Here is a 15418-nt window from a genome sequence, read left to right as displayed (position 1 = left end):
TTGGCATCTTGATTATTCTATGTTGTTAGATCTGTGCTTGTCTGCGTCCTAACAGCCCCTTATTTCCTATGAAGTCCATAGTCCCTATGGGCCCCTGGTCAAAAGTAATGCACTACATAGGGAATAGGGTGCCATTTGGGATGCGGACCATGTCAATCCCAGGGAGAGCGAGAGCGTGGATATGAGCAGAAGCTGCTTGGGGTACTACTGGGACAGGGATACGTCCTGGTAATTGAGAGACCAGCAATTATATTTCTCATGTTCAGAGATTAGATGAACAGTGATTAACCTAAAATTAGCCTCTAAGAGCAATGCACAGTTGAACCCCAGTCGGTCCGATAAGGATCAACAAGCCAGCCATACCGTACCATTAACAGGATCATCAAGACTAGAGCAGGCAGGCATCTCCGATCCGATACCATCTCCTGCTTCCCTGGCTGATATCCAAGATGGGGATATAGCTGAGCTGCCCCCCTCTAAGCAGGGCGGTGGGGGTGGATGGTGGGGGGTAGACAAGGCAGGGTACCTAGCTACTGTACTGTATTTGGTGTAGTGTTCATGTGTTGCATAGATAAGAGGGTTTGGGGGTGGAAGAAGGAGCCCCAGGCCTGTTCATCATTTCAGAGGCGTAGCGGCAAGGCTTTATCCTGATTCACTCACTTCAATTGAGCTGCTAGCCAGCTCCATCTCCACAGGGTTCCCTGCTAACCGAGAGAGGGCCAGCATCCCAAATGGGACCCTATTCCCGATATAGTGCACTACTTTTGACCAGAGCTCTGCACTATATAGGAAATAGGATGCCATTTGAGACACAGACAGCCTCTCAGGTGGGATATTGACCCGCATTAGTGCACTGGAGTCTGAACGGGACTGACTGGGGGACAGGCAGGGTGGGGGCCTGGGGCGCGTTCCTTTTGCTTTTACCTAAAAACAGCAGAACAACTGTTTTATTTATGCAGATAATAATGAGTTCCCCACAAGAAGGTCATATCAACATGTTGACCCATTCTGTCTCTTTTTATGGATCCGGAGTATTAACAGTACAGAAGGTGGAGTAGTGTTACGGTGTGTGTGTGTGTGTGTTCACCTGCAGCTCGTCCCACTTCTGTGTCATGGCATTGACTCGCTCGTCGAAGTCCAGGGGGAGCTGTGCTCCGCTCCTCCGCAGGCTCTCGGCCCAGCCCAGGAGGTGTGTCTTCTTAGGGTGCCACATACTCATCTCTACACTGTTCCCCTGGGGACAGACACATGAGAGAGACATGGGTGAGACATTGAGGGACACTGTCTGCACACTACAGGACATACTGTAGAGGAGAGATACACAGCACTGACTACATGCATGGCATCTAGTGCACTGCGGAGCATGGAGATACACGCACAGAGACGTGGGTGAGAGTACATTTGAACCGCCCTAATTTCCACCATTCATACAGAAACCGGTACCTGGAAAGAGCTAGTTCATTTCAGGAAAAGATGTCCGTTGTGAAAAGGGTATTTGCTATTTGAGACACAATTGGCACACATTGGAGTACATAGTGTATTGTAGAGTTGCTCACAATCCCCAGCACTGACTATGTCATTCATTAAACTGGTGAACTCAGCAGTGCAGCCCCCCTGCTGCACACAAAGGCAAACAGACATTTAAAATAGTGCTGATATTTTGTGCCATAAACTGAGAGTGTCTCTCTCTCTCTCTCTCTCTGTCTGTTTATTTCCCCCCTCAACAAGGTATCTTACTCAGAGAAGGAAATCCGAGCTAAATTCTTTCAACACCATTACAACTGCACAGAACTCATATTTAGTGTACATAAACTAGAATATTCTAAGACGGAATATGTTTTCGGAACTGACATTTTCAGTTCAATGGCTGAAGAAAAGCTTACTGTAACAGTACGAAATTGACACTCTTCAATCTCACATATTTTTGGTTAATTTCTCTCTTTCCCCTCCCGTTTCATTTTCTGCATCAATAGCTACTTGATTCTAGTTTTCGGTTGTCATTTATCATTACAGCCCAGCCACATTTAAATATTTAAATGTACTCCTGTTTTTTTCCTTTTTTTAACTGTCATCAGTCCAGAAACCATTTTTCATTGTCGCTTTTTTTTTGATGGAGATGGTATCACACTTCCTCTGAAGCCATTCATCCCTTTCAGATTTTTAATAGCGCCGCATGTAAGAGTAAATGTGTTACCATCTAACTATCAGGAAATGATCCAATTTATTTGTTGACAGCAAATATTGATTTTAAGAGTCTTCTTTTGTTTAAAAATGGCACATCATTGATCGAAAGTCAAAACATTACAGGAGAATAAAGTAGATAAGTGATTAAAATGCATGAGATCCAGAACTTTGAGATTAATGCTGAGAAGGATCTTTGATCAAATACACTGAACGCACTGGTGAGTTATAGCCTCCAGTCTCTGTCTAAACTAGAATAGCCAAGGATCTGCATACCTTAACTTTGTGAAATAGCTCTGGTAGGATCATAGGATGAAGTTCTGAAACATATAATATAGTACGCCTGTGCAATTGCTGTCATGATGTGAAAATATACTCCATTTTTTTGGTGTTGAACATAACATTGAAGCCCATTTTCATGACTTGGTGCTAGATGAAGACGAGCTTTAAGAAAATAGTGTCTAACTTAGTTGGAGTGATGGGTCTATGAGGGGTTGAGAGAAAGAGAGAGAGAGGGGGCGTGGTGGAATGAAGTGGGGGTGGGGGGGTGGAATGGAAAAGAACTGTGTGCTCTCCAAAAAAAGAGAGTCACATGAAAATAGATGAGGAAAATCAACAAGCAATCATAACTTTAATTCATTCCACATATTAATGAGTACGAAAGACTGGAAATGTCAGCAGAAATGCAGTCATACATGAAAACATTTAATGCATTTTTGTAGATTCATCTTATCCATTAAATTAAAGTTTGTTCAGAGTCTGTAACGTGTTGAGACAACAGAAGTAAGACTCCATGAAGTGAGTCGGATGCCTCCGTATTTAAATGAATTTATACACAGTTATATAGTTAACACATTGCTGCCAGCCACCACAAACCAGCCTCTATGAAAACTCACAGTTAACATCCAACAAAGTACAATGGACTCTGCAGCTAGCTGCCAGAATAATACCAATATACTGTTTATTGGTACAACAATAACACACTAATAACAGGTGTACTGTGCATATACATCATCATACAATCTAAATGTATATATTTTTAAAGGTGAAACATTACCGCATATTAAATCATAAAGATGACATTAATAAAACAGAATATTCACATATTCCAGTGCTTGTAAATACTAAGCTTGTAAATCTCAATGCTTATAAAGCCTAGCAATGGAATGGGCCACCTCTAACTCATAAAATAGTGTGCTGTGGTGGTAGAGATTGACTCAAGAGAATCCTCAGTGGGGAATGTGTTCTCTTTAACCAACAAAGCCTTAAGAAAACAAAGCAGACAAATATGATAATTACTTCATCAATTTGGGGTGGGGGGCATCCTCACTACCTACAATTTGCTGTTGACAGTGTCAAAGGAGAGGAAGACAGGGGCTGGGGAGAGGAGGGAGGAGGGAGAGAGAAATCCTCCATTGAAGAGAGAGAGAGAGAGAGAGAAAGAGAGAGAGAGAGCCTCTACAGCTGATGAGAGAGGGGCTCTGTCTCCCTGATAGATAGACAAGCTCCAGCCATGAAAGAACAGGAAGAAATATTCAGTGTGTACTTAAAGAGAAAAAGGAAAACATCAAACCCTTGATTCAGATATAATTCTAGACTGTTTATGCAAAATGGAAGCACTAAGTTGTTGAGTTGTTGAGTTGTTTTGTGTGTGTGTGTGTGTGTGTGTGTGTGTGTGTGTGTGTGTGTGTGTGTTCTGAAAATCACCCTGTTGAAAAAATTCTGCTCAAACGGGTCTGGAACAAAAGGCCTTGAAACACTGTTAATTGTCACCATGGTGACCAGAAGAATAAGCCATTTTACAACTGGTATAGAAGGCTCACATTGAGCTCACAGTGAGTCAAGCATTTTTCTTTTTTTCCCTGCTTAGTGTTTAAGAACAAGGTGCCCAGTCACTCTGGGGTCAGCTACAGACCCAGGAGAATTTCCACCGGCCTCTCCAGATTTCATCTAGCGTGGAATCTTTCTGTATTTAATGAGACACACAAGAGAAGAATAAACCTTTACATCGTAAAAGAAAATCATTTTAAAAGGAGCAAACAAATTGAACAAACAATATGATCATACAGGGAACCATGAATTTGGAGAAAAGATTGAGTCAAGAGTAGGATGCTATAGGCACAAGGAACCAAGGGAATTCTGGCCCTGTCATAACTGTGGACAGTGGTGATAACAATAGATGAGCAGACATGCAGTTTCAAGACATTTCTGCCTCCCTCTTTCCCTCTTTCCCTCCTTCCTCCTTCCATCCAAAGAGGATGCATTACACAGATTTCCAAAGTGCTAATGAGAAATACAAGAGGATCAATAGACAAAGAAGTGCCCAGTCAGCCCACAGATTGGAAAAAAGAAAAAAGGAACAGCGGGGTCTTTTACAGAAAATGTTTCAAGTTAGAAAAAAAGACTTGCTGCTGGACATGTACGGGGTTACAATAGGTTCTCCTTTCATTTTTCTATGATCAGGGTCAAAATAAGATTTTGCTTCTGTTTTTAACAACTGCTCCCAGTTGGACGTGTGTTGTTGAATAATCGTTGGTCCTGTCCCTACGATACGGAGTCTCTTTCTCTCGCTCTCTCGCTCTCTCGCTCTCCCTCTCTCTCTCTCGACCCCATAGGCAGCCCATGTCTAATGCCATTCAGTGACAAACAAAGACAGTCTTTATCCCAGCCCTGGGTCCTAAGCTCAGCTGCATGCAGTGTGGAGGAATCTGAGAGAGGGGAGGGGCGGGAGAGAGGTCCTCAAAACTCCAGCCCACGCCGCTCCACTCCTCTTTTCTCTCTTCTTTACCAGATTTTTCTTTACCAGACAAACACAGGAAACAATGCAATCAGCCAAGACCACAATGTTTTAGTGAGTGAGGGGAAGAAAAAAAACCATGGATGGCTATGGAGCTTTGGCTCTGCCTGGCTGGGCCTCAGTGACAAGGCCAAGAAGGAGTGTTTGGCTGGGTGGTAGGCATCGCTAAGCAGCCCAGTTTGTTTAATCACAAGTACATATCCTACAGGAAACTATAAACCAGCCAGCAGAACACACTGGGAGGGTTGTTAAACTGCCACCTGTGTAGTTTAATAGATAATCATTCACGGTAAAACACTGCATAAGAGCAGTAGACTGCTCAGTATACTGTAATAACTTTGCTTCACAATTTGCCATGTAAATGAATATCACACTGGCCTGATCAGTATAAATGTGTTACCTTTGATGGAGATGGGGGGAAAAATTAAAATCTGCAGTGTCATTTGAAATTGGCAGAACTGGCCGAGTAAATTACATTTGAGGATTTTGAATGGGTTTCTTTCTTCTAGCTTATTCCATTTGCATTAGCTGAGAAATCATATTACATAGCCCATGCATTGTTAATTGGTCCTTTATTGCATTATCCATGATATAAATTAAATGACAAATATTAAAATGAATTGCAAATCCACTAATAGAAGATCATAAGACAATCTTTTTTAAGTATTACTCATTAATAATTGAATTGTAATTATATCACCAGCGGTCTGCGCTGCAATGGAGCAGACATTTTATATATCCATGTGGAAGGTTTTCCCTTCACAGTCCCTCTCCTATTCTCTCCTCTGCTTTCCTCTCCTCTCCGTCCAGTGGGGCCGTCTTATTGTGACTGATGTGGGGGGATCATGGAGATTAATTTAGACCCTATGGAATGATGGAAGCGAAGGAGGGAGGGAGGGAGGGAGGGAAGAAAGAGAGACGTTTTTTCTCTGGTCCTCTTTCTAGACGCCTTGCGTCCTCCCTGAAAAAGACCAGCCTCCTACGCAGGCTGAGGAGCTCTCTCTGATACAGAGCAGCCCCTAGAAAAGTGACTCCTTTGTCAACAGAATACAAGAGAAAGTTTATTTTGTGGAGGAGGACCATGGAGGGAGAGAGAGAGAGAGAGAGAGAGAGGGGGGAACGAGAGAGAGAGAGAGGGCGGAGAAAAATCCCTCCCTCCGTTTTCTCTCTCTGTCTCAGTCCTAACCAAGCATTTCTTAGCAGACAATTAAGTGTTCCTATTTAAAGATCATTAAAAAGCCTTCCTTGGAGCGGCTAGGAGCCCGGCTGACTGAAAATAGTTAAATTCCTCCTTTTAGCCCTGTCCATCCATGGGGGAGGAGAGTGAGAATGAGAAAGAGAGAGAGAGAGAGTTGCAGGGGGGGGGGGGGGCTGAATTGAACCGAATGAAAAGAAGCAGTTGGAAAATAGCTGCAATCATTTAATGCAGATGACCTCTGACAGAGTGGCCGCTCCTCTCTTTCCTCTCCTCGCTCACTCTCACTCCTTCCTGTCTCTCTCCCTCCTCTCTCGCCGTCTCTCTGGCAGCCAGAATTTGCATGGGCTCTGTGCGCAGAGGAACAATGTAACCTAAATGGTAGACAATCTTTATTCTAATGAAGTGGGTGTCAAGGTCAATGTAAAACTGTGATGATAAATGGCGCACCACTAGGCACCGGGATTCACGCAGGCATTATGCTGCTTTCACATTAATTGTAGAGTGAAATCCAGAGTGAATTCCCCTATACAAAAAGGCCTGCTGTTGGCAGGGAGGGAGCAGGGTGGAGGCAGGGGGGTTGGAGAAGAGGCGGCTGGGAGGGAGGGACTCTATGGACGGGAAGACGATGCTGTAATGTCTGGGAAGGGAAGAGGACATCCGTGAACATCTATGCTGGGATTGTGCCTAAGGTATTTGACAGGCCGAGCACTGAGGGTCACAGTGCTCTATAACGAGGCACTGAATGTGTCTTATAAAAGTCAGGTGGCTGAAAAGGAATAAGTTGTCAAAGATGCAAACAAATCACTATGAATTGTGACAGCATGGAGTAATGAAAAGATAAAGTATTTTATGTGGCCATTTTTGTAATGTCTGCGCACTTCTCATATAGTCATATATCTACTGATTATATAGAGTACATGCACCTATACTTCTAGGAGGCAATATGCTTCAGCTAAAGGGGAAATAGGTCTAACACCATCCATCCATGCATGGAAACCCCTGATACAACAGGAATCTTGAGCTAACACAGAACAGTTAGAGTCAGAATCACCGAAGCCTGCTTTCCCTTTATGATGACTGACAGAACAAAACCTTCTAAACGCACCACCAACATCCCCCTAGGACCAGATGAAATCCTGATTAATATAACAGCGTTGAAAAAGACCCCCAAAAATTCTTTACAACGCTGTTACTTGACCCTGGTAGTGTTATATTCAATATTTCTCCTCAGTCTGAGTGAGTGTCTTTGAAGGACTGCTAGAGCTGCTTCTACACATTTCCTCAAACAGCAGGTGAGACAGAGGGCATCCCTGAGGAGTTCTACAACACTGCGATGCTGGCTCAGAGCTGGGGAAACTACTTCACAGAGCAGAGAACGCACCTCCAAACTGAAACTCTCACAACCCCGATACACCTAGAGTATTACAAGTTCCAAGCCCTGACACTTTTCTGTGGGAGCTTAAAAGTGATTTAATATTTCCATGTGTTTTTAAAAATGTTAAAACCCATCACAGTTTTTTGGGGGTATTTTTCCAAAACCCGCCCCCAAAAAATAAAATAAAGAAAAACAATGAAAATGTTGAAATGTTTATATGAGGATGGCGCAACATGATGCAACAATTACATTGGAAATTAGGATCGGCTCATAGCTTTGTGTAATTTCTGTGTTCTGAAGCATGGAAATGTAATCTGTCATTAATTAAGGAATGTTTTCTTCGTTCTCTGGCTTGGTATAATTTTTCTGTGTGTGTCTGACTGTCAGGTTGGCTGGAGCTTACTTTAAGTGGAAGACAGAGTGTGCATCCCAAATGGCTCCCTATTCCCTATATAGAGCACTACATTTGACCAAATCCCTATGGGCCATGGTACTACAGAGAATAAAGCGCCATATGAGATGCATACAGATAGTGTTTCGGGGGATCTGGCTGGCAGATTAATCCTGGGGTGTAATCATTAGTCCAAGCAGTTGCAAAACTGAATGTTTTTCAACTAAAACAAGTTTCTATTGGACAAATTCAGTTAGGTCCCGCCACGTTTTGTTTGCTTCCGTTCAATAAATGTTTTGCAATAGAATCGGCGTACCCCTGTAGTGGTGCTCTGTATACAGGATACGTCTGCTTGGGACTACATCCTGATCCTTATGTAATGCACTATGTTATGACCAGTGTCCATATGGCTCTAGACAAAAGTAGTGCACTATTTAGGTAATAGGGTGCCATTCCGGACACCAAGAAGTGCACTATATAGGGAATAGGGTGTCATTTCAGACACAGACCGGCAGGTTTACGCTCTTATTTGTAATGAGCCAGCCATCGTCTTCCTATAGTAGCTTCAGGGTGGGGAAGGAAGGCTGGCCGTCCCCACCCTGATTACAATGTCACTGCTGACTTGGTGGCTAACAATGAATACAGCAGCAGCAGACAGCACCTTGGGAAACTTGCTGATATTCAAATATACAGGAAAAAGTCAAGCTGTAGCTCTGTTTCTACAGTATGCTTCATGGTTTGTTTGTACATGTTGTTTGTTATTGAATTGGGGAGGGGCTCCATCTCTAGAGAGAGAGAGAGAGAGAGAGAGAGAGAGAGAGAGAGAGAGAGAGAGCGTGCGAGCGTGCGAGAGAGCGCGTGCGAGCGTGCGAGAGAGCGCGTGCGAGAGAGCGCGTGCGAGCGTGCGAGAGAGCGCCAGAGCGAGAGAGCGAGAGAGCGCGAGAGAGCGCGAGAGAGCACCTGAGAGCGCGAGAGAGCGCGAGAGAGCGCGAGAGAGAGAGCGAGCGAGAGAGAGAGCGAGCGCCAGAGTGAGAAAGCGCCAGAGCGAGAGAGCACGAGAGAGCGCGCCAGAGCGAGAGAGCGCGAGAGCACCAGAGCGTGTGAGAGAGCAAGAGAGCGAGAGAGAGCGTGAGAGAGAGCGAGAGAGCGCCAGAGCGAGAGAGCACGAGAGAGAGCGAGAGAGCACGAGAGAGAGCGAGAGAGAGCGAGAGAGCGAGAGAGAGCGAGAGTGCTCGCGAGAGAGCGAGAGTGCTCGCGAGAGAGCGCGCGAGAGCGAGCGAGAGAGAGAGAGAGAGAGAGTACAGAAAGTGCAGGGAAGTATATTAGGCAGGTGTTTGTCTGTTACTGGCTAGCTGCGCACTCTGAGGCCTTGCCTGGCCGTTCTGTCCAGCATTTTGGAGCGTGGCCAGCATAATGAAAGGAAAAAGAGACAACCGTGTTGTTTGCCTTGCCATTCAGAGCAGCTAACAGTTCTCTTCAGGAGAAATGAAAGAGGGCCAAGATTACATCACTACATCATAATGCCATTAAAATCATCCTTCAGCCTAAAAGCAATCCGAAATCAAGCAAACCATCTCTAATACGTCCCCTAATATGTTGGTGCTTCACTGCCGCAGTGCATTCTCCCTTTCCCTCTGCCCATTGCAAACTTCAGTGCCATGGAAGTTTTTGCTAACAATTAGAGTAGCAAGCCCAACCCCCCACCAATGCTTTCATGCTGTATGAGTAAACTTTGCAAAGTTCCCACAGTGCTTCTTCTGGATGAAATGCTAATGCTGCTCCATTGCCTAGCTACAGGGAAATGCTCTTTTTTTCAATGGGCTAACAGAGAGAGAAAGAGGAGGGAGAGAGAGTGAAGAGAGAGACGAGAGGGGTAGAGAGAGAGCAAGACGGAGAGAGAGGAGAGAGGACTAAAGAGACTCACAGAGAAAGCGAGATCGAGAGAGAGAGAGCGAGAGAGAGAGCGAGAGAGAGAGAGAGAGAAAAGACAGGGGATAGAGCATAGAGAGGGGTAGAGAGATAGGACATAAGCTGCTACCAGTTTTCAGAGGCATGGCCCAGAAAAGAAACAGCAGGCTTAGGAATTCTCCCTGGGTATCGGGGTCTAGCCACCACCATACCAGTCAGTGACCAAACCACCAGCCCCCCATCCATCCCTCCCTCCATCCATCTATCCCTCCATCCTCCATCCCCATACCCATTCACTTTCCAGTAAACCCTCCACTCTCCCACTCCCTCTCAGAGAGTCTGTCATGCCTGCCCGCCACCAAAGCTCTCAGCATATTGACTCAACCTGTTTGCCGTTCTATGAGTAAAAGACCAAATAGACTTTAAAACATCACTAATACTGAACATGGATGGTTGGTTTCTGTCTGAATTGCAGACAAATTGAGTCAGATTCTCTGGGTTACATGCTATTTCACCAGGATTGGATATGAAATACCAACCGTTAGTGCATGTTGAATTACAGGCACGTTTATATACTGTATTCTAAAATGATAGCAATGTATGGTAACACTTTATTTGGATAGTCCACCTGTAGAATCTCTACAGACCATCTACACACTATCAGTAACATTTCAACAAACAATCTACTAGCTCTAACCCTAACCCTTATCAAAACCCTAAACTTAACCCTTACCCTTATTTTAAACCTAACCGTAACCTTAGCAAGCAGTTGCTTATCAACAGATTGCTTGTTGATAGTCTGATCATCTGTAGAGCATGTATAGATGGACAATCCAGACTATCCAAATAAAGTGTGACCCAATGTAGTGTGTTGTCTGGACCTCATTTATCATTTCCCCTCTCATTCAACATGAATAAATGTAAATGATCATTTCTGAAGGGGATGTTTCTTGTTCGCTCTGAGAGTCTAACCTTTGCATTAGCAGCACTGTGTTCTCTCTCCTGGGTGTGAAAATCACTAGGGCTGCGTTCAACCGCAGTGTTATTGATGAAAAAGCAACGAGCCGGTCGGGGCAATGCTTTATTAATTAATCTCCTAATTCCCAGGCCTGAATTTAGCCCAACTAGACAGACTTGTAAATGATATGCTTTGCTCTTGTCAACAAAGATATTTGTATTTCTGAATTATGCATATGGTATAATGGGACTCCATCAGAAGTGCTGACAACAAAATATTTGGAAACTACAAAATTCACAATCTCAAGGGCTTCAATTCCCTATTTCCTGCCTAGATTTTATGAACTGCCAGCGAAGCCTATATTTGATATGGAGAAGGTTATCTGTCAAATCATTTTAGGCCTGCTACTGATGTCTTGGAATAAACAAACAAACACACACAAGAAAGCCTTCAAAAACCCAATTAGCCTACCTAATATTTGGCAAAATACAGCATTATACACAGGTCTTTGAGCAGGTGTTTGAGCATTCTGTAGATCCTATAACCCTATATATAGCCTATTTTATATGTAATTCTATATGGATTATTTGTGTAATTCTATGTGATCATGGATATGTTCAGGGTGGGTCACAAAGCACTGGTTCGAGGTCTGTTACCCAAACTTTCCCCTCTCCCACTGTCTAACCTTGCCATGTAAAGTGACTGGCTGGTTGATGGGAGAAAGTGTGCCATCTGGTGGCCGGCTCAGAGTACTGTCTGAAACGGAGGTCCTCTCTCCCATCTCAAAAATCTGACTGGATCAATCTATGAGTCTCTATTCTAACGTCAAAAGACTGGGCGTGGATTCAGTTTCCAGTCCTGTTTAGTGACAACACAAGACATTCTCTTTCTCATCAAACCTGCTCTCATTCAGAGGGGCATATACATACATTATAGAAAGTACAATGTATTCTACTGTGCATAGAACATGACTGGTTAAGCCAACAGTACCCAGCTAGCACAGTAGATCTGGGACGATTCCGGCTGACGTCATGTGGCCCGAGTCTTGACCCGCCTTCAGCAGTATTACTTATGGTCAGGATGCGGGGATTGAGCTCGGGCAAATTCTGGTGTGAGTTATCTGGCCCAAATGTATTACTTGGGGTTCGGGGCGATTGAGGATACTCTCTGGCATATGATTACACGGGCTGCTTTATATAATTACCATTTAATTATTTTATTTTTTTCCTCATATTTTCTTATTGTTTCTGTGATAAAAAAATAAAATAATTTACATTTAAATTATTTAAGTCTTTCCAGTTTAAGTAGTATTTTAGTATTTTGATACTTTGTGCAAGGCCATTTATCAGAATTAAACACTTTGCGGATGGGGCGTCCCAAGTGGCGCAGCGGTCTAAGACACTGTATCGCAGTGCAAGGCGACGCACAATTGGCCCAGCGTCGTCCGGGTTAGGGGAGGGTTTGGCCGGACGGGGTGTCCTTGTCCCATCGCGCTCTAGCGACTCCTGTGGCGGGCAGGGCGCATGCATGTTGACACGGTCGCCAGGTGTACTGTGTTTCCTCCGACACGTTGGTGCAGCTGGCTTCCGGGTTAAGTGGGCATTGTGTCAAGGAGCAGTGCGGCTTGGCGGGGTTGTGTTTCCGAGGAAGCAAGGCTCTTGACCTTCACCTATCCCGAGGCCGCACGGTAGTTTTTAGCCCCCCCCTACGTAAACTTTGTGGATGGTATAATTTGTATGTATAAAATGTATAATAGTAATATTTCAAATGACTAAATCGGGTAATTTTGTATACATTTATTTAAATGTGCATCGGGCCGCTTCTGGGGGGATTCAAAGTCGGCTGAATTCCGGTAGACAGAAACGGCCTGATGAATTTGGGCCGATTTTGGGCAGTCATTCATTTTGATTCCTGGCCGAGTCCGACCGATTCAATCAATCAGTTCCGGCCCCCCGGAAGAGGGCCGCTCCTGGGCCGATTCCTCATTGCTTGCTGGGTATTCAGCGTTGGGCCAGTAACTGAAAGTAACGGATTGCTCCAGGGTCGCCGTTGATAATGCAGACGCTGGCCGTGACCACTGAGGTATAAAAGAACTAGAGACTGTGTCCAACATATCCGAGCTTTGTTTTCAACGTAATCTACTCACGTTCGCATAAACTGATTCCTGGCCTGTATATCGGGGTTGAGTCTGCTTTATATGGCCTAAATTCACGTGCACATTATTACTCAGTGTGCACAGGGAGTAGCGCGAGCAGCGACGATGTCATAACGTCATCCAAAAACATGGCAGACATTGGATGAATATAAAATATTAATATCTTAACAAGGTTTCATTCCAACCCTTTTATGCGAGTAAAGTGTCGGATAAAGGCCTGATGGAAACAGAAAATGTGTCGACAAAATAAAATACGCTAGACAACGTGGGATCTTTTTGTGTTGGTAAAATGAACTATGCAATACATGTTGGTGGAAATGCTATTACGCGCAAATATTGATATTATAACCATCCTATCGAAGTAAACTTGGAGTCACACGATGACATGTGTGGTCCTCCCACTACGACTCATCGGGAAAGCATGCAGTTTATGAAGCTACAGATGAAATAAGCTATGATGAACTTCACAGGGTGTTGAAAGTGCAAGGCGATGAGCCTGCTGCTCCTTATCAAAATGTATCGAGGGTCTTATTCTGGTGACATGTTCATCGACGCTTGACTGCCGTTTGACAAATAAACATAATTTTGCTAATTTGTCCATAATAATCTCATCATGTAGGCTATACCTGCATTGTATCTGTGAGTTGTTGGCTAATACCAGTGGGCACACTAGCTATATAATGCAATTTGTTTTTTGTGAGAAAACATTCAGTAGAAACCTATTAAACTTGTATTTTTTATTCAGTACATGGGTATTTAACCACAAAAGGTATTTGTATGTGCACTACATCATCACACACAGCCTTTTATCCCCAACAAGTCAATTTGATGGAAACACATCTCTGGTGGGAAAATGCGCATAATGTTTTTGAGGGGATTTTAGAATATTCACATGAAAATCTGTCGCCAATTGAATGGAAACCTAGCTTGTGACAGAGTGATGGGGGGGGGAATCGGCCTCAGCAACAATTCTTTGAACAATTCAATGGATGTGTTGTGCACAAAAGGTAGTGACTAAAATGTCTTATTAGGAATTTTCAAATCTGAATTCTCTATGCGGCCGTCTATGGAAATTGTCTTTCTGGCCCGGGCGTTAGTTAAACTGCAGTAACGAAGCAAGACTGTAGGAGCAGTCGAAACTGTGCTTCAAGACCGGAACCCTGGACCCTTGGCCGTGACCCCACTCTCCGAGGTGGGATATCCAAGAAACACATTTCCAATTCACACATGTGTATTAATACACACTTGTACATGTGTGAAATATGACAAATATAAGCACCCACAAATTAATATTTTATTATCTAACCCGAACATAAAAAATGTCCTGCTCAAGAAAGATCCATTCTCTCATCCTCTCTTTCAAGCCCTTCAAGTCCCTTTATAATGTTCCTGATGGGTTCCCTCCTCCCTCCTCCACCTCTTTCAGTGTCATCCAGACCAGCATGGCAGGAGAAAGAGCAGAATCCTCCTATCCCACTTCGACCACCCTCCCCTCCTCTCTGCCCATGTCCAAACACAAACGCACAGAGACGCACACCAACTACCATCTACTCTTTCAAGTGTTGTTATGGCAACATGGAACTTAACTCCAGTGAATCAAACAGTGTTGCAGATCAATAATGAGAGTCCCAGTGCTCTCGTCTCTCCACATATTAAATTACATGTCAGGGCTTTACCTGCACCAGGGCCGGCTGGGCCCCGGCCGTCTGCAGCGTCTACTAGACACACTCACGTCTCTCTTTGAGCGTCTCCCCAATGCTCCCAAGCCTAATTGTTGGCCTGAAACTACTGTTTGAATATCTCTCACCTCCACAAATGATACAGAGAAGTCTAGGTCCTGTAGGAGACCTCACAGAAGGCAAGAGATCAGCTCACAACAAGGCTGTTACTGTTACGGTGCGAACCTACCCACAGGTCCCAGGCAGATTGCGTTCAGCATCCATCCGTCCGTTCAATTCGCCATGCATTAGACGCCTCGTGTGTTAAGTAGATCATTGGGTGTTTTTGTTGAAAATGAGCTGTAGAAATCAGTGGTGTCACACGAGGAGAGCTCCATAGGATCCGGCCTACCTATGTAGCGTCGGGCTGATTGGTTTTGGAGGCAACATTAATGAGCAGGTGTCTGAAATGGAAAGGGCCATGCGTTGCTACGTGGCGTGCTGCCTGCCTGCGCTTCAGCCCTGTGTGCTGCGTCTACCACCAAGCACCATGGGCTATTTGAAATTAGAATCTAGCGGTGGGGGAGTCCTAGATAACCACAGTAATTAGCTGGACTCCAATGGAACCATCCACAGGGCACACTGGCCAGGCAGAGAAAGAACGAGAGAGAGAGAGAGAGAGAGAGAGAGAGAAGGCAAGCGGGAGGATAGATGGAGGGGCAGGGTGGCTGAAAGTAGCTAGCTAAAGCTTTCACGTTTATATACAGTCAAGCCTGCTCTGCTCGTTAAGTCATATT

At 44.4% G+C, this 15418-nt stretch overlaps 1 protein-coding gene across 2 annotated transcripts in view; it reads right to left on the bottom strand.

The window, feature by feature from the left end:
• The window catches only part of LOC106601921 (A-kinase anchor protein 6), a 191310-nt gene that overhangs the window by 48669 nt on the left and 127223 nt on the right, over positions 1-15418 (bottom strand). For both annotated transcript variants that reach the window (XM_014194357.2, XM_014194363.2), the window contains exon 11: positions 1088-1234. In XM_014194357.2, coding sequence (XP_014049832.2) covers positions 1088-1234 — 147 coding nt within the window. The remainder of the gene's footprint in view (positions 1-1087; positions 1235-15418) is intronic.

Source organism: Salmo salar, chromosome ssa01, assembly GCF_905237065.1.
Source record: "Salmo salar chromosome ssa01, Ssal_v3.1, whole genome shotgun sequence".
NCBI classification, from domain to species: Eukaryota; Metazoa; Chordata; class Actinopteri; order Salmoniformes; family Salmonidae; genus Salmo; species Salmo salar.
This window is presented reverse-complemented; position numbering and strand designations above follow the sequence as displayed.